The 24,876-nt window shown below is 39.7% G+C and overlaps 1 protein-coding gene across 2 annotated transcripts in view; it reads left to right on the forward strand.

Moving 5' to 3' along the window:
* The window catches only part of EFNB2 (ephrin B2), a 46,011-nt gene extending 21,354 nt beyond the window's left edge, over positions 1–24,657 (forward strand). Inside the window, exons 2-5 of one of the 2 annotated variants that reach the window (XM_080661843.1) lie at positions 1,573–1,856; positions 18,534–18,626; positions 19,346–19,459; positions 20,942–24,657. In XM_080661843.1, the coding sequence (XP_080517969.1) occupies positions 1,573–1,856; positions 18,534–18,626; positions 19,346–19,459; positions 20,942–21,330 (880 nt within the window). In that variant the 3' untranslated portion in view covers positions 21,331–24,657. The remainder of the gene's footprint in view (positions 1–1,572; positions 1,857–18,533; positions 18,627–19,345; positions 19,460–20,941) is intronic. The other variant, XM_080661844.1, reaches the window with a different exon arrangement.
* Positions 24,658–24,876: the final 219 nt, after the last annotated feature.

The raw sequence follows: 24,876 nt of genomic DNA on the forward strand, positions 1-24,876 counted from the left end.
GCAACATGCATTTTTCCTGCCATAAAGAGTATTGGTTTTTAATATAAATCTATAATGTAATTTCCGTTATGTTCTGTGATGCTTCATAACCACCCTCATGCAATTTTCAGAAAATTAATACCATTCATTAGCATAAATCATAACCTGTTTCCTCAGTACGAATTTGACATTGAGGGTGCCCCGCCATCCTGGCTTTCTCTCTCAGTGAATTACAACCCATTAATTGTTATGGCTGGTGGGCTTCCCTGGTTAAATAAAGGGTCGGATTGGCAGGATTCAGACATGATGCTTTGTTCTTGGGCTTTAATATTTTAATGAGTCTGAAGGCTTGGCTGCGTACAGAGGACAGAGCTGGGATTTCTAAGTGTGTTGTTGGTGTTAGCACTTGTAGAAGGATGTTCATTAGGAAGCTCTTGTTTCAGTTTCTCAGAGAAACTCCCCATTAAGAACGATCTTTCAGCAGCACGACTAGCAAGAAAGAGGTAGGGGAGGGGGGAAGCTTTTAGCTGTAAGCATTAAGGGGATATTGTATCAGTTGTCTTAGTTCTAAAGATTTGCTTCTAAGAATTAATTGGAGCAAATACATCTCCAGGGAAGGGAAGAAAGGGTTGGTGGAGCAAGGACAGTAGCTGCTGTCCTTGCAAGTCAAGGACTCTTCATCTTGCAGCTGAATCAATACTACAACTAATTATTTCTAGTTATCTTTTATGGGTTTGTAAGACATTTCTTTTGTTCACTGTAATAAAAAACCCATTGTTTGATCAGTGACTGACTAATTATGATAAGTAATTTGAAACATTCTTGATGAAACTTGTCTGTTAATTAACATCAACAGCCAATGGAAACTAACAAGACAACAAAGTATTAGTGCACCCACTGTTCCCTGGCGCTGATGCCATCTTTCTGTGGCATGCCCAATAAATGAAAGCTGCCAATGGTTAAAAAATAACAAACAGGTGGGGAGGGCTGACTCACCAGCAGGAAAAGTTATTGTAAAGTTACACAAAGGAGTACTGAACTATTAAAGCGAGGGGGTAGTAAAGGAACGTCAGCGGGCTGATTGGTCCTATTGCACAGGGCAGCGATTTTCAACCAGTGTGTCGCAAGAGGCACACTGATGTGCCACAAGAATTTAAAAAACATGCAGTACCTGACTATTTAGTCAGAGGCACTGACTCTTTTCCCTTGGATTATCAGGTAAAAAATGTCAACAGCCAACACAACAATAGCCATCAGGTGTGAATGAATCAAAATTATGCCTTTTGGGGGGTCAGCTTGGCAAAAAATATATTTTTTGGTGTGCCACAGAATTTTAGTAGTTTGTGCGTGCCATGATATGAAAAAGGTTGAAAATCGCTGGTGTTGAGTAAGGAGAGTGGTTCTTTCTTTTCTTTAAAGTTTAATTACTAAATACATTCATCCCAGGCTGATCTGAACTAAGATACTTTTGGTAAATAAAAGTTTGGATTTATAAAATTGTAGTTTGGAGTTATTGGCGTCGTCTGGCTATTTTGTGATAATTATTAATACTGTTAACTTTTGTTAACTCAATGTTTTTTTTTATGCTTTTAGATTTCTACCTGGACAAGGACTGGTACTATACCCACAGATAGGAGACAAATTGGATATTATTTGCCCCAAAATGGACTCTAAAACTATTGGCCAGTATGAATATTATAAAGTTTATATGGTTGATAAAGACCAAGCAGACAGATGCACTATTAAAAAGGAAAATACCCCTCTCCTCAACTGTGCCAGACCAGACCAAGATGTAAAATTCACTATCAAGTTTCAAGAATTCAGCCCTAACCTTTGGGGTCTAGAATTTCAGAAGAACAAAGATTATTACATTATATGTAAGTATAATTCTATTTATTTTATAGAAATTAGGATAAGCTAAATAGGTTTGTATCAAGTTTTGCTTCCTTAAAAGTATTATTGTGGCAAATATTTGGTGATAATCCATTTTTGGAAAAGAAACCTTAATTGAATGCGGGACCCTATACTAATAGTACTCATTAAATATAAATACCTAATGAGAATAAAACCTCCTAGAGTTTTCATAGCATTGAAATAAATGAATATATATATGAATATACTCAGCATCTCTACTAACAAAGCATTTTTAAGGACCATTGGTGAGATTTTGCTGGGTAACTCTTGTGCTGTGACATTTCTCTTCATCCATTCATCCATCTATCCATTCACTCATTCATTTATATTTCCTCTGTGCCAGAAACTGTGCCTAAGTACCAGGGATTCAACAGTAATAAAGGTATAATGGTACCCTTTCCTCATGAAAGCATCAATGAGATGGAGCATGTAGGTTCGAAGGATGGGTGTTACAGACAAACCACAGTTGTACATGGGCACATCAAAAGCAGATTTAGAAGAATAAGACAAAAGTGGGAGTTGCTCAACCAATTACTTTTTAAAAATCTATCTAGCAATGTGATACATTGCATCAGGAACAGATATTATGTACCCTTTGAGTCATATCTGAACTGTGGTCCACAATGAGGCTGTGGAGTCACATGGTGCACCCCCTGGAGCACAAGCCTACTCAGGCAGATCCCATCCTAGCACAAAGGCAGGGTCGTTCTAGGGCCAGGGCTTGGTCAGTGCAGTCTGGTGGCTGAGACAGCTCTTCACGTCACTCAAAATATTTTTTCTTAATTTCTTTGGTTTAAAGTTTTGCTCACTTATCTGTTACCATAGTCTTCAGTTCCTTAGGGAACACTTAACTGCTGTCCATTGGCTGCACCCTCCCATCTCTTGGTGACCAGGTTAAAACTCTGCTTTCTCAACCTATTAGCTGCTCTTTTTTAAAGCTCAGGATCAATAATTCACTGAATAGTGACTTAGTGCTCAATAATGTATTATTTTTACTACATTAGCAGTTAAAACAAAAGTGGTCATGGCCATCCAATTCTCTTGTTGTCCTTTGCTGTAAGCCTTAAATGCCACAGAGACTGAAAACCTATTTGTAGGTGAACCTGATACACAGAGAGTGGCTAAGCAGGAATAAGTAACAACAACAACAAAAACACACAAAAAGGAAAAGTGGTGAATTATATATTTAAAGAAATAATTATTGTAAAATGAAAATAAAAGTATTCTAAGGGATGAAACAAGTAGATTGGGTGGCAAAGTGTACAAAATAATAGAGACATCTTTGAGATTCTAAAATAGTTATTAGGTAAAATAAATGGAAACCTTAAGCTTTTAGAAGTCTAGTGGCTTTTTTTTTTTTTTTTTAAGACAATTTAAGTAAGACTTCACCAAGTACACTAATGTTTGGCATGCCATTTATAGGGAACTCAAAGTGACTTTAGATGAATTCATTAAGAAGGTTAATTCCCCTCGGTAGGGTGGAAGAAAGAAAGAATATGGAGGTGGTGGGGTGACACCTGAGCAGCAGATGCTGTAGAGTATCAGATGTTCCTATGGTGTTAGATGTATGACATTAGAGCTGTACCTGCAGCCCAAGCCCACGGACTGGCTCTTCCATGCAGACCAGTCAACAGACCCAGACCCTCTCCCCCATGCACTTCAGTTTCTGACTTCACGAAGACAGCTTTTCATTTCTAAGTTCCCAGTGAGCGAAAGTGGGATTTCAGCAAACATGGGGCTAGCCTGGAGTCTGAATATGCAGGAAATAAAAATAAATACTAAATAAGCAACATCTTTTTGTCTAGTGTAGTGAGCATTTAATAATAAATGACTTATCAACACATGATAGGTTTGTATTTAGAACCACAGCTTACTTTGTAATTAATTATAATACTAATCTACACAATGATGACATTTCTTATTTTTCTTTCTCTAAAAACTCATTATTAGATTCACTGCAGGTAGATGAGCTCTGCTGGCCCCCAGAACTCTCCGTAGAGTTCTGATTTACAGTGCAAAAGCCTGGGATAAAGGAATTGTTCTTAAAATAGAATTGAGTATTTCAAAGTTGAAACAATGAGAGGCGGTTTGAATGTGGCTGGTTGGGTGATTGTCACAGGGCTGGGTGAGGGGCCCAGAGCTCAGAAGTGTGCCGGGAAGTCCACGCAGACTCTCCACAGAGAATTGAAAGGCTTCCGTCACGTCACAGACATAGGAAGACCTTTCAGAAGCTGGGAAAGTGCAGAAACCGATTTGTCACCCAGCCTACAGCAAAGCTCACTGACACACAGCTTTCCCTGGGAAAGAAACTAACGATGAGAAGAACACATTCTAAAGTAGTTTAAAAAGTTAATGTTAACATTTTTGCTTCTTCAAGAATCCAAAGGCACCAAAACAATTAAGAGATTTTAAAAAGTGACTACTTTCCACATCAAACAATCTTTTAAAAATATACATATATATTTATTGATTTCAGAGAGGAAGGGAGAGGGAGAGATAGAAACATTAATGATGAGAGAGAGTCATTCATTGGCTGCCTCCTGCATGAACCCAACTGGGGATGGAGCCAGCAACCCAGGAATGTGCCCCAACCACCGGGAATCGAACCTTGACCTGGTTCATAGGTCAGTGCTCAACCACTGAGCCATGCCAGTTGGGCACACATCAAACAATCTTAATCTCTCTCTCTCTCTCTTTCTCTGATAGTCACATTCTACTTAAAATAGTACTATACTAGGTAGCATGAGAAAAAACCTAAAATTTACAAGTATATGTTTAATACTTCAAATCATTAATTCATTTTGAGATAGTCAATAAATAATACTGGTGTTTTTGAGTTGCTACAATATATGCTGCATGTGCTTAATTTCAGATCTTAGTGTCTACTTAGCACCTTCATAACTAAGAAAATCATCAATATGATTTTCATCATCAGTATGAAAATCATCAATATTGTGTGCTGCTTTCTTTCCATGGCGAGAAAGAAGAGAATTGATAGTTAGTAGTACTTCATTACCCTGCAGGGGAACAGTCCAAATTGCTAATGGACTGAATTGGTGCCCTAGATCTCCTGATTCCAGGAGCACTGGGCCCAGGGATATGGGTTCTAGTCCTGCTGCCTGAGCTTTATAAGATGTAGCTTTATTTCTTTGAATTTTAATTTCTTCTCTAGAAACTGCTGTTGTTGTTGTTGTAGTTTTGGCTAGTGATGGAAGTCTCCAGTTCCCAACTATGACTGGATGTACACATCCAATATAGGATCTCTTCTTAGTGTAGCTTTTCTCCCATTGAAATAGACAGGATCTGCTGTAAATTATTTCAAGATGTTTAATTTGACGTGTAGTATTACCAGATTTAAAATACAGGCATCATACTTTTGAGTTTCAGAAGTAAATATTAATTTTTAATTGGAAGTGTATTTTAAGCCTACTGAATATATACTCATCACATGACAAAATGCTATGAATCCTCATTAATTCTCCTCATAGCTGGTTATTTGCTTTGACATGTAGCAAAATGATATATGCAGGTTTTCTGAATGTTTAGAATTAACTTTTTCAAGTGACCTATTTCTGTAATTAGCCTCAGGCCTAATTTGCATAATAAAATCTCTTAATCTTAAATGATCCAAAGGTAGGGATGTTAAGGTCATTTGGTCTGAAAAAGCCCCATTTTATACTGCATTCAGATTCTTAATTGCCTTAAAAGCATATTAAACATTTTACATACCCTATAGTTACTTTTATTATGTCCTTAAAGTTTAAAAAAAAGTTTATGAAATAACTACCTCTGAAGTTGCCTGTTATCAAGGGCAGTTCGGTCTTAGTAAACACTTCAGTTAATACTAGGAAAGCATTTCTAACTGTTCTGAGCCTTCATCCATATTTGTGTCCTAAAGTTTTCTTGTAGACACTCTTGGTGCTTGGTTTGCAATTTCTTTTTAGAGGTGATAGAGGCAAATGAGTCAACAGTTTTGGTGTGTTGGCCCTTTGCAACATCCAACCTTATGAAGGTTCTGTGGGTTAGTTAACCAGCCTTCGCATAAAATCTTGCAAAATAGCTACGAAGAGGTTTTCATCACACTACAAAATTATGTGAGTCAGAAGATAGACAAAAATGAGTGTCATTGGATGAATACTGTGTCAGGAAACAGTGGCCAGGACAGAGGTATTAGAAAAAGAACACTACATGCTCAGAGCACCTCCCAGTTTAGCTTATGTGGCTTTTATGTTATTTTACTTCAAATCGTAGCTAAGACATAGATTTGTGGGAAACTGTCTGATTGTTTCCATTAAAAGTTATTCTCGAAGGTACACCCTGCCATGTTCACAGTCATCCTTCCGAAAGCCATCCCTCACTTTCCGTGCCTTGGGAAATTCTTCCCTGAGAAATACTGGATGAGTTAGAATGAGTCACCATTCTTCGGCCCTTCATTGGCTTAGTTCTCTAAAGCAATTTTTTTTTTTTTTTTTATCAGAGAATATAAAATGGGAAGTCTCCACAGTCAGCTTTGCTATTTTTAGGCATAAACTCCACTGCTGAGCAAAATTGCAAAATAAGTTAAAACACTTGCACACAAATATCATGAAACACTATTTTTAAAGAATCAAAACAGAAGAACAGATTTCATTTCTGTATTTTTGTTGGATGTGTCTATATATTTGTTGTTGTTTTTTTTTTATTTACTTGTATTTGGGGAGTAGGTGGGGCAAATGGCACTAAAATATACTGAATGTACTGTATTTTCCCCAGGAAAATAGTTAAAATAGTTGTGGGAGCTTTCAAATATTCTTTCTTTAAAAAATTTCTTTATATTCTTTTATACCTAGCTTTTTTGAAGAATATATGAGAACTAGAGGCCCGGTGCACACAATTCTGACACTGGGGGGGAGGGGGTCCCTCAGCCTGGCCTGCACCCTCTCGCAGGCCGGGAGCCCTTGGGGCATGTCCAACTGATGGCTTAGGCCTGTTCCCCAGGCCTAGTCCTAAGCCACATCCTTAGCACTGCCTCGGAGGCAGGAGAGGCTCTCGCCACCACCGCTGTGCTTGCCTTCCCTGAGCCCAGCTTCTGGCTGAGCAGCGCTCCCCCTGTGGGAGCGCACTGACCACCAAGGGGCAGCTCCTGAATTGAGTATCTGCCCCCTGGTGGTCATTGTGCATCCTAGCGACCAGTTGTTCCCCTGTTCGGTCAATTTGCATATTAGCCTTTTATTATATGGGATGTGTGGTGTCTGTGAAGTGATTATATGTTTTTGTGGTTAATTATTTCTATGATAAATGTAACAAAAGCTACATTTCCATCAAGTTTAGTGATATGGATACATCAACTTGTCACTTATGTCCTTTGACTTTGGGGTGAGGATTTATGTTTGATGCCTTGTATATCATTGCTGAATTCAAGCATTTTAACACTTTTTTATTTTTAACCTATAACTATCATCTTTGTGATAGGATGTTCATCAGAATCTTGGTGTTTGGGGGAATCACATATATATGATTAACAAAGCAGTTAAGAGTCTGGAGGTGGACAGACCTGACTTCTTAAATGCCCCTCAACAAGTAACTTATCCAGTCTCTGCCTCAACTCTTCATCTATAAATTGGGGATAACAGTACTTGCCTTCTCAGGATGATGTGTGTTTAAATAGGGGGTCATATCTGTAAAGTGCTTACCTTCGTGGTTGGCACCAAATGCGGATGGCTAAGGGTCTCTTTGGAGTGGCGGAGGATGTATGAGACAGAAGACCAGACAAACCTATGCTTTTCTGCAAGCTAAGGGCGGGGAAGATGCGCTCAGAAAGTATCATTTATTTGAAAGCCATCCATAAAATGAAACTCCAGAAAGTTTACAAGTTTCAGGAATGCTGCAGAGCTTAATTATAAGATCTTCCCTCTTTGCCTTCTGGAGTGTTATAGAAGTTCTTTTGTCCTTGGGCTTCCCTTGCCAGGAAACATACATTTATGTATGTTTTAGTTGGTGGAATGGCCCAGGCTTGGGAGCATATCCTCTGTAAGACCCAAAGGAGATGCACCGGGAGGAGTCTTCCAATTGCCTAATCATTTTCCCCACTTGCCTTTAACCATTTGCCAGGCGTTTTCTCAGTTCCCTGTTCCACAAAGGCAATGCCGTGTTTTTATTGATAATTTTAGCAGCATCCTAATGTAGTATAAAGGTTCTTCTAGAAAAGAAATGTGTCAGAGTTGCCTTGTCACTGAGACTAGCTGGGAAAGTACATCATTTCATTAGTCTGATAATTACAAGTGTTGTTTCTATTATTATTTTTTTTAACATAATGTGAAATCCTTTTCTGACTGCAATGAAGGCTCTCCCAGAGTATCTCAGTAAGACTCCTTGGTGAATTTAATATGAATAGAGCCTCAGTTCTTTGCACTTAGGGAGTGAAGCCTTGGATTCTGCTTAATTGGAGACTGTGCTGAGAGACTTTGGTGCATGGGTGTGATGGAGTCATGGCCATTGGGATATCCATCCCAGCTCCCTCAGGGTTTAGGCGGAGAAGGCTGTTGTAGATGAGGCTGTTCATGGTCCATGGCCTCACCAGGCAGTAGTGACAGCTTATCTCATTTAGAGGTAGACAGAAAGAGTCCTGTGAGCACTATTTCTAATTCCCAAATAGCTAATGAAAGAATAAGGTGACCCTGATTCTCAAAGCGATGGGAGAAACCAATGCCTCATGCAGAATAAGAGCAAAGCAAGAGCAGGTGAGAAATGAAGGAGATTACTTAGGGGGAAAAAAGAAATTATTTAGTAATTGCTCAGAATAAAACTGCCTTTACTGTTTCATGAAATACATCTTAATATCTGTAGCACCTGTATTTAGAGCTTTTTAAAGGTTCACTTAGACTTTTAAATAATTGAACAATACCAGAGACTTAGTACAAGCATGAGAGGGAACAAGTTTCTTTCTTAATAGCCTTTAAATATTCATCACGATGATCAAAATTTAAAGCAAAATAAAGCACTTTAGGAAATAGCCAAGAGGCATAGACAGACACACAAAAAAGATTACTTTGAAAAACCTTATTTATATTGTCCTTAAGAGTCACACATTTGTTCCTAACATTCTGAAGTCTCAGGCTGGGTGTTTGCTCACTCCGGGGGAGGTGTTGTGGCCTCACATACTCTGTGTCCCTTTGAAGTCTTGAAACACAGGTGACGGAGAAATTTTTATCACTGAGAGAAAACTGAAACTTTGAAAGTGTGAGTTGTTTAGAACAGTTCACACAGCCGTGAAATGTCAGAGCCAGAACTCAAACCAGGGCTGTCAGACCCTTAGGTTAATGTCATTTATGTGACACTTCCCTGCGTCACTAAGCATATGAATGTATACACAGCAAGAGGGAAGATAGTATTTGTATATATCACATCACAAATACAGTGCAGGAAAGAGCACTAGTATATGTCTATACACTCATAACACACCCATAGCAATATCAAAGACCCTCGCGTGATATGGATACCTAATGAACTCTATGCTTCTATCAAACATGTTGGGCCTGATGCCCTGCTCTACACTGTGGAACTAACTTCAATAACTAATTTCAATCATACACCCCAAAGTTGAATGAAGAACAGAGCAGTAGGAAAAAAACAGGGCCATTGGGTCAAGGTGGTTGTAATAGCAATTTGTCAGATCTTCTGAATTTTCTTTTCTTTTTAGATCTACTACCTATTAAGTTTCTTCAATAAGAATATGCTATTTTTTTTTTAATGTGACCAAGTACTTTAAGGCCCTTAATAGAAAGTTGCTAAATAGTGAAATTATACAAATAAAAATCTCTCAAAGTAGAGGGATTAAGAGACTAGGTACAGGTGCTGCAGTTGGATGGGTGGATGGATGGGTGGATGGATGGGTGGATGGATGGATGGATGGATGGATGGATGGATGGATGGATGGATGGATGGATTGGCAGAACCTCTGTCAGTTCGTAATTGATCACTGCGCAGAGGAGCCCGGCTGAGTGTTGCTAAAAGACAGCTGTGCTTAGCAAGTGGTTCTTTGCCTTAGTGAGGTAGCCTTGTTTCATTGTCCCTGATATTAAACCAGGAGATGAAGGTATTCCTTTATTGAAGCAAACGTGTGGAAAATTGCTCTGGATTCTTAGAGGACCGAGCATGTCGCCCTGAACAAAATAAGGTTCATGTGTAGGGCAGATTCAGACAGGACCCTTTATTGGGGTTACCACTGGTGTCTAGATGGTCAACGCAAATAAAATCATGTCCATCTAAACTATTATGCCATGAGAGTGGCACATTTTTCTCATCTGCAGTGTTGTATTCTCAACTGTCAGCAAACATTAATTCAGTCACTGGTGACGTCCCAGCACCCAGCGCTGTGCTCGGCCTCAGATGGATGTTTTCCACTTCAGTGCTGGGGTCTGGCGATTACGGGGTCATTAATATCATTGCATGCAATTAGTGACCGTAGAATGAGCAAGAGGTTTGCGGGATGTGCACCCCTCCCCACCAGGAACTTTTTTGCTCTGGCCCTTTGCTATTTAGATATTTCCATAGCTCCACAAAGATACGTCAGTGATTAAGACTGTTATTTACTCAGGAGTGAGCAAGGGAGTGTGTGCTAGAAAGAATCACTCACTCAGACACATGCTTCTTCATGTGTCAGAATATTTTCATTGGATAGTATCAGTATCTTTTGACCGGAAAGTTTCATTTTTAAAAATCTGAATACTTAAATTAAACTAATATAGACAATAGGGAATTATGTTTTATCTTTAGAACTCTTACATCATTCTCTTTTTTTAAATGTGAGTGTGGTTATTATATTGAAGTGGTCATCTGGGCACCTATTTTTAAAACACAATTTCTCTTTTTTAGTAGGTTTTGGCCCATGGTAAGGTTCACTTTCATATATAAAAGTAATTATTCTTTTATTGTTGATTATCACATTCTCATGATGTTAATTTTGTCTGAATCACTGTGATGATAAGACAAACTCCCCTAAAGCATGTTAGATGAAAAGCTTTTTTTTTAATGGACTCATGTTGAATTTTTTTTATCTAATGAGATATTCCACCTGCAAAAAATCATTATCATTTTTAGCAATAAAATCTTAGACTTAGCAAGTGATTTTTTTTTCCTTAGCGGAATTCATTAAAAATCAAGACAACATTTATTGCAAGCAATATTTTAAGGGGAAACCAAGTAAACACTCAGAAATGATCTCATGTATTTAATCAGGCCTCTCGTAGAAAAGGGGGAAGACATGTAATTTATTGCCAGGACTATTTGATCTTTCTCACCAAAGTGTTAATACTTGGTGGGTATGTTTTTCAGTGATATATACCCCCGAGGTGTGCATACACTTACATTCACACACATACACATACGTATGTTCACTACTTCTCGTCCCATCTTTTTCCCTTGGATGGTATGTAATCAGTGACTTTTCAGGACTATTTATCGAAGATAACTGTGGGTCTTCGCATCTTCAATGATCATCACTTGATCTTTGTATACAGTTTTTAATAGTGAAAAGATTGTATGAGGATCCTGGACAGTGTGGCTCAGTTGGTTGGAGCATCATCCCATACACCTAAGGGTCCCAGGTTTAATTCCCGGTCAGGGAATATACCTAGGCTGTAGGTTTGGTCCTGATTGGGACACATACAAGAGGCAACCAATCAATGTTTCTCCCTCACATTGATGTCTCTCTCTCTCTCTTTTTCCCTTCCACTCTCTAAAATCAATAAACATATCCTTGATGAAGATAAAAAAATTTTATGAGCAAGCTATGGCAGTATTTCTTAATGTTCTAAATGTGGTATTTATTACTTTATATTGTTACTATTCTCTCAGTATGTTGACCCTCAATGTCCAAGTCTCATCTGATGTGTGAGAGATGAGCTATAATAATATATATCATATTGGTACCTTTGGACTTACCATTGGTGTCTAGATTGTCAAAGCAAATAAAATCACATCTATCTAAACTATTATACCACGAGAGTGGCACATTTTCTCATCTACAATGTCTTGTCTCCTGTCTTCCCAAAAAAGTAATATAAAATGGCAAAGTAATATATGTCATTAAATCTTTCAGTGAACACAAAAAGACAGTTTACAAAGCTGTTTTAAGGCTGTTACATTTTTTAAAAACTCTTTTTTCTGAGCTGTCAATATAACATCCTAATCTTATCATTCATGATGAACATTTGAAATTGTGGAAATAAAATTATACCATTTTATTAAGACCATCCACTTATGCTCAATATCTGTATCTTTACTCATATTTTAATGCTAGAATCCAAGAGGGAAGGTCTAAATTATGACTTCATTTTTAAATTCATTTTTTCCAAATCGTTCTGTCTAGTGGAGAAACATAAGTAATTGTGTTGTATGGAAGTCACTGGTGCTGAGACAGTTATTACTTCTTAATGCCTGATTTACTGCTTTAAAATTTCCAAGCACAACCATAGCGATGTGGTTTCAGTTTAAATAATTCTTCCTCTCACACTGGAACATGGTTTCCTTGGGTGAGAAACCCACACAGCCTACATCACTAGTAGCTTATCCAGTGTTTTAACTGGAAACTCTTCCCCACACACTAAAATCAGGTAATCAAATGCCACTTGAGAGCTACCTCATTAAGTGGAGAATTTAAAAAGAAAAAAAAGCTTTTGAGGATATACAGTTTCTTTTGAAAATATGTGCCTTTGTATTTTTCTTCTGTGAGGCCATTTAAGAAGTATTCATAAAACTTTTACCCTAAGAGCAGGCATTATGGGATAAACTTCCATGTTATTTGAAAGAATGTGGAGCTTTTTTTTTCTTTTTTTTTTAAATATGCCAAGCAAAAATAACAGGGCTGTTGGGAAATCGTGGTGGTATATTCCTTGTTTCTTTCACAGTAAATCCAACAAAGGAAAACACAAAAAGTGGGCTAAGTTAGAAAAAGTGAATCTTCCTTCTTCCTTTTGGCACATAATGCAGATGTTTCTGTATATTAATTTTATTAATTTCTTTAAAGTATTTACCTTTGGGCACTCAGTGAACATTATCGTTTCCAGGTGAGATTGGTTTTCCCCCCTTTAATGTGGTATCAGAAAGGAGAACCATGGTACCCAAGGCATTAAACTGCCTTCATTTGAGCTATAGAAATGGGATCTCTGTTTCTTTAGTACATATTTTGAATTTGCATCACACATTTGAATTTGAACTGATGTCGGGGTGTTAAGTAGACAGAGCTTAGCTTCCTGGGTTGTATGTTGGCATTAAGTAATTATAGTTTTATCAGCCTCCTTGTTTTTCAACTTACATATCTCATTTCCATTTTTTTTTTCTTTTAGGCGCCCTGGTAGAGGAAAACAGTAGCCTAGTCTCTGTGCCATGTTTATTTTAATGTCTTGGCTTTACTTTCCACCTTCCTCACTTGATTCTGCTTCTTTCAGTTCCTACGTTTGCCAGGTAATAGGCTTCTGGTTTTCAGGAGACTGTGTTGAGCTTAAGGAGACTAGTGTGTAGGGAGGCTGGTCTAAGAAATCAAAATTAGCAGGGCCAGCAGATGATGGATGACATGTTAGAAAAGATAGTAAGGACAAAGAGGGTGATATTGAGAATGCTCATAAAATGCTGTTTGTTTCATATTCAAATAAGAGGGACTATGTCATGCGTAAGCTTTATAGAAAGACAAGGTTTTCATTCTTGCTAGAAAACTGAACTCAGATTTTCCTGACCCTATTATACATATTATCTCTCTCTTTTTGGTGGACTTCTTTGGTGAAATTAATAAAAATATTTGCTTTTGAGTGTCCACCCATCTCCCCAACCCACCCAGCCCCATCTCAATAAGCTACATTTTAGAGTAGTTTGAAATATTCTCCAAAGCATTAGTATATGCTGATGATTCATTCTTTCCATTATAACCTAAGAATTTTCCTTCATAGTGAAGCTATGATTCTGTAGGATTTTTTTGTGCTGCCCTCATTTCTAACCTTTTTGTGAATGCGACCCATATATCAGCACCAATCCAGCAGTAGAATTCTCTATCTGATTAACACAACATTACTGGTACGATGGACTGAAAAACAGCCAAGATCCAGTGCAGCAGCTTAGCCTCCTGGGTGCAGAGCAATAACAGTCTAATGAAGACATGTTTTAAGTGCAATATTACTTCCTCTCCCTGGTCACAGACTAAAAAACACAGCCAGAAATATTCTTGCCCTTTCAGTCTGCTTTACTCACTGGTGCTCTGGTTTTCTACTCAGATAACCAGTATACTATTCCCAGTGAGCAGGAACTGCAGATAAGTTCATGTGCAAATTAATGGGAAACCACAGACGTTGGCTGTGTAGTTTTAAAATATGAAGAAGACTTTTAGGCAGTGTGAACTCAGGGTACTTTTTTTGCTGAGCAATGATCTCCACCCACTGAAAACCAGGCCCTGGGGGAACAATATAGTGCTTTCAGTATACTCAGTACATGCAATTAGATCCCTGAAGCAAAAGCTTTTAAAAGCAGGCTATAAAATGCCCATGTATTTTTATTAAACCGATTTGCTAACTGCATGGAGAAACTTTTCTAGTAATTTTTAATTTTATAAAGTCTTTTTTTTCCCTGGGCCAAGGAAAAAAAATGTCTGGGCCCTAAAAAGCTTAGGTATAACAATGTTATTTTTCTGTCTCTAAATGATTCAGTGCAATTTTATCCATTTAGTACTTCTGATTATGGTGGGATTAGATAATGCTTGTAGAGAAAGACAAAGAAAAACAATGTAGAATGAGGTAACAATTTATTTTTACTTTCTTTATGTTAAAAATCCCCCCCAATACATCCCAATCAATAATAAAAATAATTGCAATAAAAATAATTCCATTTCCTCTGAAATGGAAATAGATTTTATTCCCACGCATAAGCAATTTCTTGTTGTTTTTCCAAGTCAGCCACTCAACCTTTGAAAGCTTCTTGGTAACTGGCTGTTGCAGGAGAAAGCAGACTCTGAGGCTTGTGGCTTTATTTCAGCATTCTCTGCCAGCCACGGGACACAATCAGGGCAGGCCACCTGGCTCTGCAGTTTCTCAAGGTGGGGCCAGGGAGACCCCTTGAATGAGAACCACACCCTCTACACTCCCCCATGAGGAAGTAGTAGAGAGGTGATAGGTCAATTTTGACTGTGGGATCCAACATAAAATAAGTTGAGGTTACTCTGAATTATTTTATGCTTGCTATAAAGTTTACCTGCTGAAATTTCAGTTGGTAGTAACATCTTAAAGCAGGGTTTTCTGTGACAATTTAGGTCATTCCTAATTTAGGGCAAAAATATTTTCATGGCGGAATATCTAACTGTATTTTTAAAGTTAGCCCTTTTTTTTTTAAAATATATTTTATTGATATTTTACAGAGAGGAAGGAAGAGGGATAGAGAGCTAGAAACATCGATGAGAGAGAAACATCGATCAGCTGCCTCTTGCACACCCCCTACTGGGGGTGTGCCCGCAACCAAGGTACATGCCCTTGACCGGAATCGAACCTGGGACCTTTCATTCTGCAGGCCGATGCTCTATCCACTTAGCCAAACCGGTTTTGGCAAAGTTAGCCCTTTTTTAAATAGCCAAGTGTTCCCATGCTGTTTTAACATTAGTAGTGAATTTTTCAATGTCTTCCAGTAACCTTTGCAATGTCCAAGTTGACTTGAAGTGGAATGAAGCAGAATGTAGGAGAAAAACTGTCCTCACTCACAATGTTGTGCCTCTTGGCCAGCTCTCCCCTTCGGCCCCACCCTCCCTTCTTACCCCCACCCTCCACCATCAGCAGTAGCTTCAATTGTGAAAGACCTCTGCCTGGGTAGCATCCATGGGTTCCCCTCTAGGCAATACCAGGGCTTAGAGGCTTCTTTCTCCCCAAGGAATACACAAAATGTCTACTGTTCAGGGTGCAATGCAGTTTCATTCTCACAATGTTCTTCCTACCATCTTATAGTCTGTGGATGCTAAATTATAGATCGCAATTTAATTTTGAATACTTTTAGCGTTCTTTATGTTTGGGGGTTATCTGGACATCATTTTGGGTAGACCCAAGGGAGCTCTGCACAAAGTCTTTGGTATTGAGGAAAGGCATTGAGCTACAAATAAAATCTAAAGAAAAGGTCACTCAATTATGGGCATCTCTTGTGCTTCCAGGGTGGCAGAGTAGAAGTAGTCAGTTGTTGCTACCTCTGCAGATGTCGTTCTTAATTGTATTTGCCAGTGACTCTTCTGTGCCCTGCCTTGTCTTACCCTTTCTGCTGTTCATTTATTTTTCTTTGAAACCTAAATCTTTGACCTTTCATTCTCAAGATTAAAATAAATCTATATTTTTCCTATTTTTAAAAAAATATATTTTATTGATATTTTACAGAGAGGAAGGGAGAGGGATAGAGAGCTAGAAACATCGATGAGAGAGAAACATCGATCAGCTGCCTCCTGCACACCTCCCACTGGGGATGTGCCCTCAACCAAGGTACATGCCCTTGACCAGAATCGAACCCGGGACCCTTCAGTCCGCAGGCCGATGCTCTATCCACTGAGCCAAACCGGTTTCGGCTATTTTTTTTTTTTTTTTTTCTGTACAGCACCCTTCCGCTCCTATTTTTATCACTTGCCAGTTTAGTGTTAAATAAGAAGAAGTCGTTTATCTTTGAGTTGGGTAAATGTGCCTATGGGTGCATTTATGTGTGTATGAATTTGAAAACAGAGATTTCACTTGAACTAAGTAAGTAAACCCAGCAGCCAGAAAAAATACATTAGTTTTCTAGTTTCTTTCTGTATGAAAACATATTTTAATTTTTGAGGAAGATCAAATGAGAAAGCTCTAAATAATTAAGAAAAAACTATAACACTGCTCTATATTTATCCAGAAATAGTGCCTGTTCATAGATATCCATACTGTTCTAGGTCTTAAAGAGAAAAAGGTACTTTGAAATTTAGGCACAGATTTGAAGAAGGGAAAGGGAAAAGAGAAAAATGAAGAAATGGGGTGGAGGGAGATGATTTCTTTAGATTCATAATGTTTAGTTTTTAAGTATTTATTTTAGTTTTGTTGCCACACATTTTTTTAATCTGCAAAGAGGCTTCTATCTACTTTCTACCCCCTAAAATTATTATGGCAACTTTTGCCCAGTTTCCCAGGAGAAACTCAGAATCAGCAATAGCAGAAGAGTGAGATATGATTGTGAGACTGAGAACTTTAAGGAAACACTCAGATAAGCAAAGAGATATTTATACATACAAGAGGTAGCCATTGTTTTTAAGGAAAACCATGTAAGTAAAAGTCGATAACTCAAGAATACAGAGACAAGTAAATTAAGTGTCTTATTTTCCAGTTCATATAATTATCCATGACATGCATATTTCTATACACGGACCCAGAATTTGTTTGCTGGCCCACCCACCATTTGGAAAACAAACAGCCCATTTAAAAAATGTCTTTTGGGTTTATTTTTATCAGGAAGTCTGTCCCTTTTTCTGTGCCTTTAAATGTATAATGTTGGTAAAGAAGACTTTGATAATCAAAGTGGAGAATGATTTACATTGCAGAAGTGTATTATGAAACACTTCTGTTCCTTGCCCCTTGAACTTTGGAGGAATGAAAATGTCTAGCACTCCCCACCTTCTTTTCTCTTCTGGAACTTGACCTGTAATTTAAATCCTGTTCCTCAGCAAAGTACCTGGCAGCCTATCTTTTTACAGCTTTAGTTACAAAGCAATTCAGAGAACTCACCGTCCTAAGAGGACAGAACAAGAATGTGTCCAAATGGAGTAGAGCATAGATTGTTTAAAAAGAAATTCTGAAAGTGGTCAGATGTTCTTGTCCCTCCTCCTTCTGTTCCTCTTGAAATAGAAAAGCAACGAGATGAGTGGCTGCTAGAACCCTCGGCTTATATCCTGGTTTGCCACAGTACCAAACAGAGCAGTGGGATGTGTAGGTCCCCCTCTCTCCATCCAGAGTTGTCCCAAAACAGGGAGCGTGGTTGAATCTTTGACCAAGGTTGACATCGGTAATAACAACACACTCGTTTTTTGTAGTTGACTTACAAAATGAGGGGGACAAACCTCAGAATTTGAAAAGCTGAATTCTAGTATACAGTACTTTTTAAACACGAGGAAGGCTGTGGAAAGAAAAAGGGGGTGTGGGAATCTTTTCGTGTTTACAGAACTTGGATGCTTGACAAACAGGGCGCATCAAGCTAATTGTTCTTGAAGCAGGAAATCTGTAGTAGAGGAAGCAGGTGTTGTGTGATGATTACCACGTTTTGAAATTACCGTAGTAACTACTTTGCTCTTTTGAGTCTGACCCCGAAATAGTCAGTAAGCTTTTTGGAAGATGCTGTGCCTTTTATCTGTGTACTCTTAATTAAACCACTTGATCATGGAGGAAGGAGAAAGTGCTTAAGTAAATTTGAAACCAGATAGCATACATGCAGCAGTGTTGACAGTATCCATTTTTCTTTCTTTATTTTTTATTTTTATTTTTGACTTTCAGCATCCCATACTTTCAGAAAACTTATGACTAAGAGTGAATTCTTATTTTTCAAATTGTTTTCAGACATTTCATGTTCATGTAAAGTTGGCTTATTGATTTCCTGATTTTTCTTTATTTTTTTGTTTTGTCCATTTTATTTTCAATCAGCTACATCAAATGGGTCTTTGGAGGGCCTGGATAACCAGGAGGGAGGGGTGTGCCAGACAAGAGCCATGAAGATCCTCATGAAAGTTGGACAAGGTAAAGACCATCTGCTGCTTCATGAAGCCACTGTAATCTGGTTGAGCCCCCCAGCTAGTGTGGCACCAGTATTGCTAACACTCGCCTTCAGTCACTCTTCAGTTTAGTTTTGAAAGCAAACCTTTCTTTGTACCTTAAGCCACTGAGATTTCCTCAAGTCACTGTAACAGATTTCTTTTATTGGAGATAAAAGTTAAGATCAACCAGGTAGAATGTCTATTGTCATATATGTGTATGTATATTTTTCTTCTCAAAAGCAAAACACCTCTATGGTTCAAAATTAAAATATCCAGAAAGAAAACTGAGTTTCTGCAGTTTTGCCCATTTCTGCATCTTGACTACCAAAGACATTTATTGTTTGTTGAGCCTTTTCACAGATAGATAACCTATTGTGCAGGAAGAATTGCTCCTCTAATTAGAAATTGGTATAGTAGTCAATCAACTTGCTCAGTTAAATTGAAATGTCATCTGCAATGCTCTGCCTGCCAAATGCAAGAATCCCTATAGTTTCCACAGATGGCCTCACAATCTAAACCTCCGAAATAACTAGTATAACCATTTTGTTTTAGAAGGAACATTATATTCTTGTATCTCGTAGTCCTTTGCATAAAGAATCTTATGTTCATTGCTATTCATGCCTCTTGAGATACATCTCCAGCTCCTAAAGCTAGATCTTATCAGATGTCTGTGCGGTAAGTAATCATTTGTTTTTCATATAGATGCGAGTTCTGCTGGGTCAACCAGGCATAATGATCCAACAAGACGTCCAGAGCTAGAAGCTGGTACAAATGGAAGAAGTTCAACAACAAGTCCCTTTGTCAAACCAAATCCAGGTACAGCAGCATGACTGTGTGTGTAGTCTGTGTGCACCACACACTTTGTATCTCAAGTGGTAGAACAGAGTTGAAGTACTTCTGCACCAGTAGGATTAACTCATAGTTACTGAAGTCAGTAATCTTTGCTCTCAGTTAGCTGTTGTTAATTGCTCAGTAAGAACAAAATAATTCATTCCTGCAAAAGTCCTCCAGTCGGAAGAGTGGAATTCATCAGATGTAAGTGCCCATTATTAGCACTATTTTCTCAGAACGAAGTTATTTTCATTGGCCGACACTTTGTTGTGCTGGTTGCAACACTAGCTTAAAGCCGATGCTAATGTATATATAATTAATGTTCTAATCCTTCATCTAATTATACCTAATCCACAAAGAGCCTGAATGATCCTCTTCTACTTTTAGATGGTAACATCTTAAAATATTACATAAATGCTGTGTTTTTCAGGTGGTTATCATCAAAAACACTTTTTTTTTTTACATAGTCAGTGTAATATAAAATATTAAACAGACCCCTGGCAAAAGTTTACAATACCAGATAAAATTGGCTGTTATTTAACTTCATTTTCTTAACAGTCTGAGCAAACAGCTATGTATTTGTTACCGTGCTAATGAGTTTTTTTTTATATGGAAGTTGTTGAGCAGACCTCAGCAGTTTTGTATTAGGGATCGGTACGCCTGGTTGGTAGTCATGCGAATTTAGCATCTGTAGCAATATTCCATCTCTTTCCAAGCGTCAAGGAGGGAAGTTGTTATTTCTAACTTTCAGTGACAAGATGTGTCAAATTCTTGTGACAAACTGATAAATGGGTAATATAATGATGCCAGGCAATTTTTTAGTGCTTAACATTTGGGTTGGCAGTCTGTTCAGCATGAGAGTTTCTGCTGCCTTCCAAATATATTTTAAGTGTAAATCAAATAATACAAACGAGTTAGGAGTTGAACATTTTCCCAGGCCCCATCACTGCCGTGGCTGCCTGCGCCGCTCTGCCAGTAGGCAGGGCTTGTCTGGAGAAGGCAGGCTGCTGGATCCCCGGCTAGGATTCCCAGGAACCCACCCCCTTTCCTAGAGGAAAGCAGACAGTGCAGCCAGCGTGGGCAGCAGACACTGACAACCTAGCGCCTCGGCCACTTCCTTTTCTCCCCCTGCCGTGGCCGCAGGCTGCCTGACATGGGTTCAGGCGTGAAGCAAGATCAAGGGCTGCCTGTCAGGGCCCATCCAGGCGGCGGATGGATGATGATGTATGAAAAGGAAACGATGTGATTTGAGAGCAGCATGAAAATCCGACCTCGAGTCACATCTCCTTTCGCATCGATTGCTGACTTCTGCCTTCTCCGTTTAGCTATTAACCGAGGTAATTGGTTTGTCAAAGTCTAGCCGCCCTTTAAAGCTTTGGCCCTGCTTCATGTCCACGTTGCCTACCAGCCAGCAGCACGGCGGCGCTCGGGGCAGCGCTAACTGTTGTGCTTTCTGCACCTTCGCAGGTTCCAGCACCGACGGCAACAGCGCCGGACATTCCGGGAACAATATCCTCGGTTCCGAAGTGGCCTTATTCGCGGGGATTGCTTCAGGATGCATCATCTTCATCGTCATCATCATCACGCTGGTGGTCCTGCTGCTCAAGTACCGGCGGAGACACAGGAAGCACTCGCCGCAGCACACGGCCACGCTGTCGCTCAGCACGCTGGCCACCCCCAAGCGCGGCGGCAACAACAACGGCTCGGAGCCCAGTGACATTATCATCCCGCTGAGGACTGCGGACAGTGTCTTCTGCCCCCACTACGAGAAGGTCAGCGGGGACTACGGGCACCCCGTGTACATAGTCCAGGAGATGCCCCCCCAGAGCCCCGCGAACATTTACTACAAGGTCTGAGACGTGGCGGTGCCTTCGCTTTCCCGGAGGAAACTGACTGTCGCTGCCGCCCGCCCGCCCGCCCGCCCGCGGGGGCGTGGCTGACCCCTTGTGTCTCGAGCGGACTGAAGCACAGCGGGGGTGCAGGGGACACTCCTTCTCCGAAGGGCCCCATTGAGTTGGACAGCTTACCTAGTCTGTAGCTTTTCGGCCGTGGTGAATCCAGATGCTCACCGACAGCTGGAAGACTTGTGTAGAAGGTGCCCGTGGGGACCGGCGCTCGCCTCACCCCTGTCCTCCTCCAAGCCATGTGCCGCGGTCACTCAGGCCTGCACCGCAGCCAAGGGAAGACCGTGGTGGGTGGACGCGAGAGAGCCCTTGAGCATCCTAGGTGGAGATGCCCTGGGATGCCACGCCTGGAAACGCCGTCTTCTGCCTCGGGTGTGCCCCTCGACGTGTCGCATAGACCTCTGGCTCGGTGGGGCTTGCAGAGAGCGCTAGCTTTTAGGCCTCACGGTTGCACACTCCCGTTATCCAGGGCTCTGCCGTACTTCCCATGTGATTTCCCCTCACGCCACGTTCTGCATCACTAACGGAACATTAACGTTGGGGGTCTCCTACTCCATCCATTTGCAACAAACAGCTACAGTCGAATGGATAATAATATGATACATTTCTAGAAATTGTGTTTGCTAAGAAGGAGCCTTCCAGCCAGACGCTAGGCTGCCAGCGAGCAAGACTAGGAGTCGGTGGAAGGGGGAAAGGGCTGTCTGCGAACACAGTTCAATGCTACTGCCTCTGAAACAGAAAGTTGGGAAAGGGTGGGAGGGGGGGCCCAATTAGGTAGCACAGCACTTTGGTTTCACTAAGAATTTAAGAGGCAAGTAGGAGACACAACAACACACGAACACAGTGGATTAGGGTGCATTGGAAGGAATTCACTCTTATCAAATAGCAACTTGCAGGAAAAGAAGAGTCCCTCTTCACTGGGTGAAACAAAGGGTTATTGTTGGTAGAGGAACAGGCCTGGAGAGGGAAGGGAGAGGCGGGGCGAGGAGAGATCCCGCAGGACTGTTGTGGTACTGGCAATAAGATGTACAGCTCCGAGGCTGTAGGAAAGTCCGTCTGCTTTGGATGATGTTTAAAGCAGATTCAGCTGCTATACTTATCACATTTTATTAAACACAGGGAAAGCATTTAGAAGAAGAGCAGAGAGCCAAATCTGACCTAGAAGTTGAAAAGCCAAAGGTCAAACAGGCTGTAATTCCATCATCATTAACATTATTAAAGAATTCTCATGTAAAAGGTAGTCAGATCCCCCTGTCCCCCCAATGCCCCTTCCCCACCCCTCCTCCCTGATCGAGCCTTATAACACTTTGGTTTATGGCGGTGCTGTCCGGGCTGCGGGGTCCGCGGCGTAGGTACTGAGCAAGGCCGAGTGCAGGTGCTCTGGGTCAAGGTGAAGCACATATGGCAAACCTCTTAGAGTCCTTAAGACGGAAATAAATTATGTTATCGCGGGGGAGAAGGAGGATAGGATGTATTTATAATAGGTGTATAGAACACAAGGGATATAAAGTGAAAGATTTTTACTAATATATATTTTAAGATTGCACACAATGTACACCAGAAGATGTGAAATTCACTTGTGGCAATTAAGTGGTCCCAATGCTCAGTGCTTTACAAAAGAAAAAAAAATTGGACAGCTACTTCTGGGAAAAACAACATCACTCCAAAAATAACAATAATGAGAGCAAATACAAAAATAACCAAGTCCTCTGAAGGCGTCTCACGTAACTGTAGACTAGGAAATGCAAGCCCCAAATACCAGGAAATCGATGTTACTGCATCATATATTTAACAATGACAAGATGTTCCGGCATTTATTTTCTGTGTTGTGTTTTCCCTTGCCTTATGGCTGAAGTGTTCACTAGAATCCACCAGGTCACATCCAGGGGGGTGGTTTCAGCCGAAAGTTTGGCTTTAGCTCCCTCCTCCCTCCTCCTATCCCCACCCCTCCCTTTTGGGAAACAAAGCGAGTAAACAGGAAACCTACTTTTTATGTGCTATGCAAAATAGACATCTTTAACATAGTCCTGTTTCTATGGTAACACTTTGCTTTCTGAATTGGGAGGAAAAAAAAAGTAGCAACAGCATTTTAAGGTTCTCGAACCTCCAGTGAATACCTGCAAAAATGAGTTGCAACAGAAATTACTCTTCTCTATTTCCTGAACCTGAAAATGATGTTGGTCCAAAGTGCGTGTGTGTATGTATGAGTGGGTGTGTGGTATACATGTGTACATATATGTATAATATATATCTGCAATATATATTATATATATCTATATCATATTTCTGTGGAAGGTTGCCATGGTGACCAGCCACAGTACATATGTAATTCTTTCCATCACCCCAACCTTCTCCTTTATATGCATTCATACAAGATTTTCTTGTAAGCCATCAAAAATTACCTTTAGTATGGGGGAGAGGGGCAAGAAGGGGAAAAATGGGAAATAGTCTGATTGTAATGAAATCAAATGTGTGTATCATCAGTTGGCTACATTTTGGTTATATGCTAAACTGTGAAATATCAGATGAATTGATGAAGAGTTACCTGCGACCAATTGAAAAGTGTTCTGTGCGTCTGTTTTGTGTCTGGTGCAGAATATGACAATCTACCAACTGTCCCTTTATTTGAAGTTGGTTCAGCTTTGGAAAGTTACTGTAAATGCCTTGCTTGTATTATCATCCGTAGTCACCCGACTTTGGAATTTGCACCATAATGTTTAAGTGAAGATGCTGTATATAGGTCCAGATTTTACTGTATATGGATTTGGGGTGTTACAGTAGCCTTATTCACCTTTTTAATAAAAAATACACATGCAAACAAGACAGAAATGGCTTTTCTTACCCAGATTGTGTACATAAAGCAATGTTGGTTTTTTATAAAGTCTAAGCAAGATGTTTTGTATAAAATCTGAATTTTGCAATGTATTTAGCTACAGCTTGTTAAACGGCAGTGTCATTCCCCTTTGCACTGTAATGAGGAAAAAAAAATGGTATAAAAGGTTGCCAAATTGCTGCATATTTGTGCCGTAATTATGTACCATGGATATTTATTTAAAATTTCGTTGTCCAATTTGTAAGTAACACAGTATTATGCTTGAGTTATAAATATTTTTTTCTTTCTTTGTTTTATTTTCATAGCCTGTCATAGGTTTTCAGTCTGCTTTAGTTCCACATTGCAGTTAGCCCCCAGACAATGAAATCCGTGAGTCACGTTCCACGTCTGTTTCAAACCGAATTTGTTCTTAAAAAAATAAAATATTTTTTTCCTATGGAAAAAGCGCTTTCAACGTATTTTCCTTTTCTTCTTTTCATTTTTCTTTCTTTTTGCTTGTTTGCTTGTTTGTTTGTTATTTTAATTTACCTTCTGCCCTTTCTCTATGATCTCAGTTATCTGGGGCCTTCTGCCCGTGGCATTTCTGTTGCCCATTTTTAAAGCAGGCCGTGCACATAATGGGAGTGCTAATCTTGCAAAGAGCCATGAGCCCATTGGTTTCCCCA

The sequence above is a fragment of the Plecotus auritus genome (genome assembly GCF_963455305.1).
Source record: "Plecotus auritus genome assembly, chromosome: 3".
NCBI classification, from domain to species: domain Eukaryota; kingdom Metazoa; phylum Chordata; class Mammalia; order Chiroptera; family Vespertilionidae; genus Plecotus; species Plecotus auritus.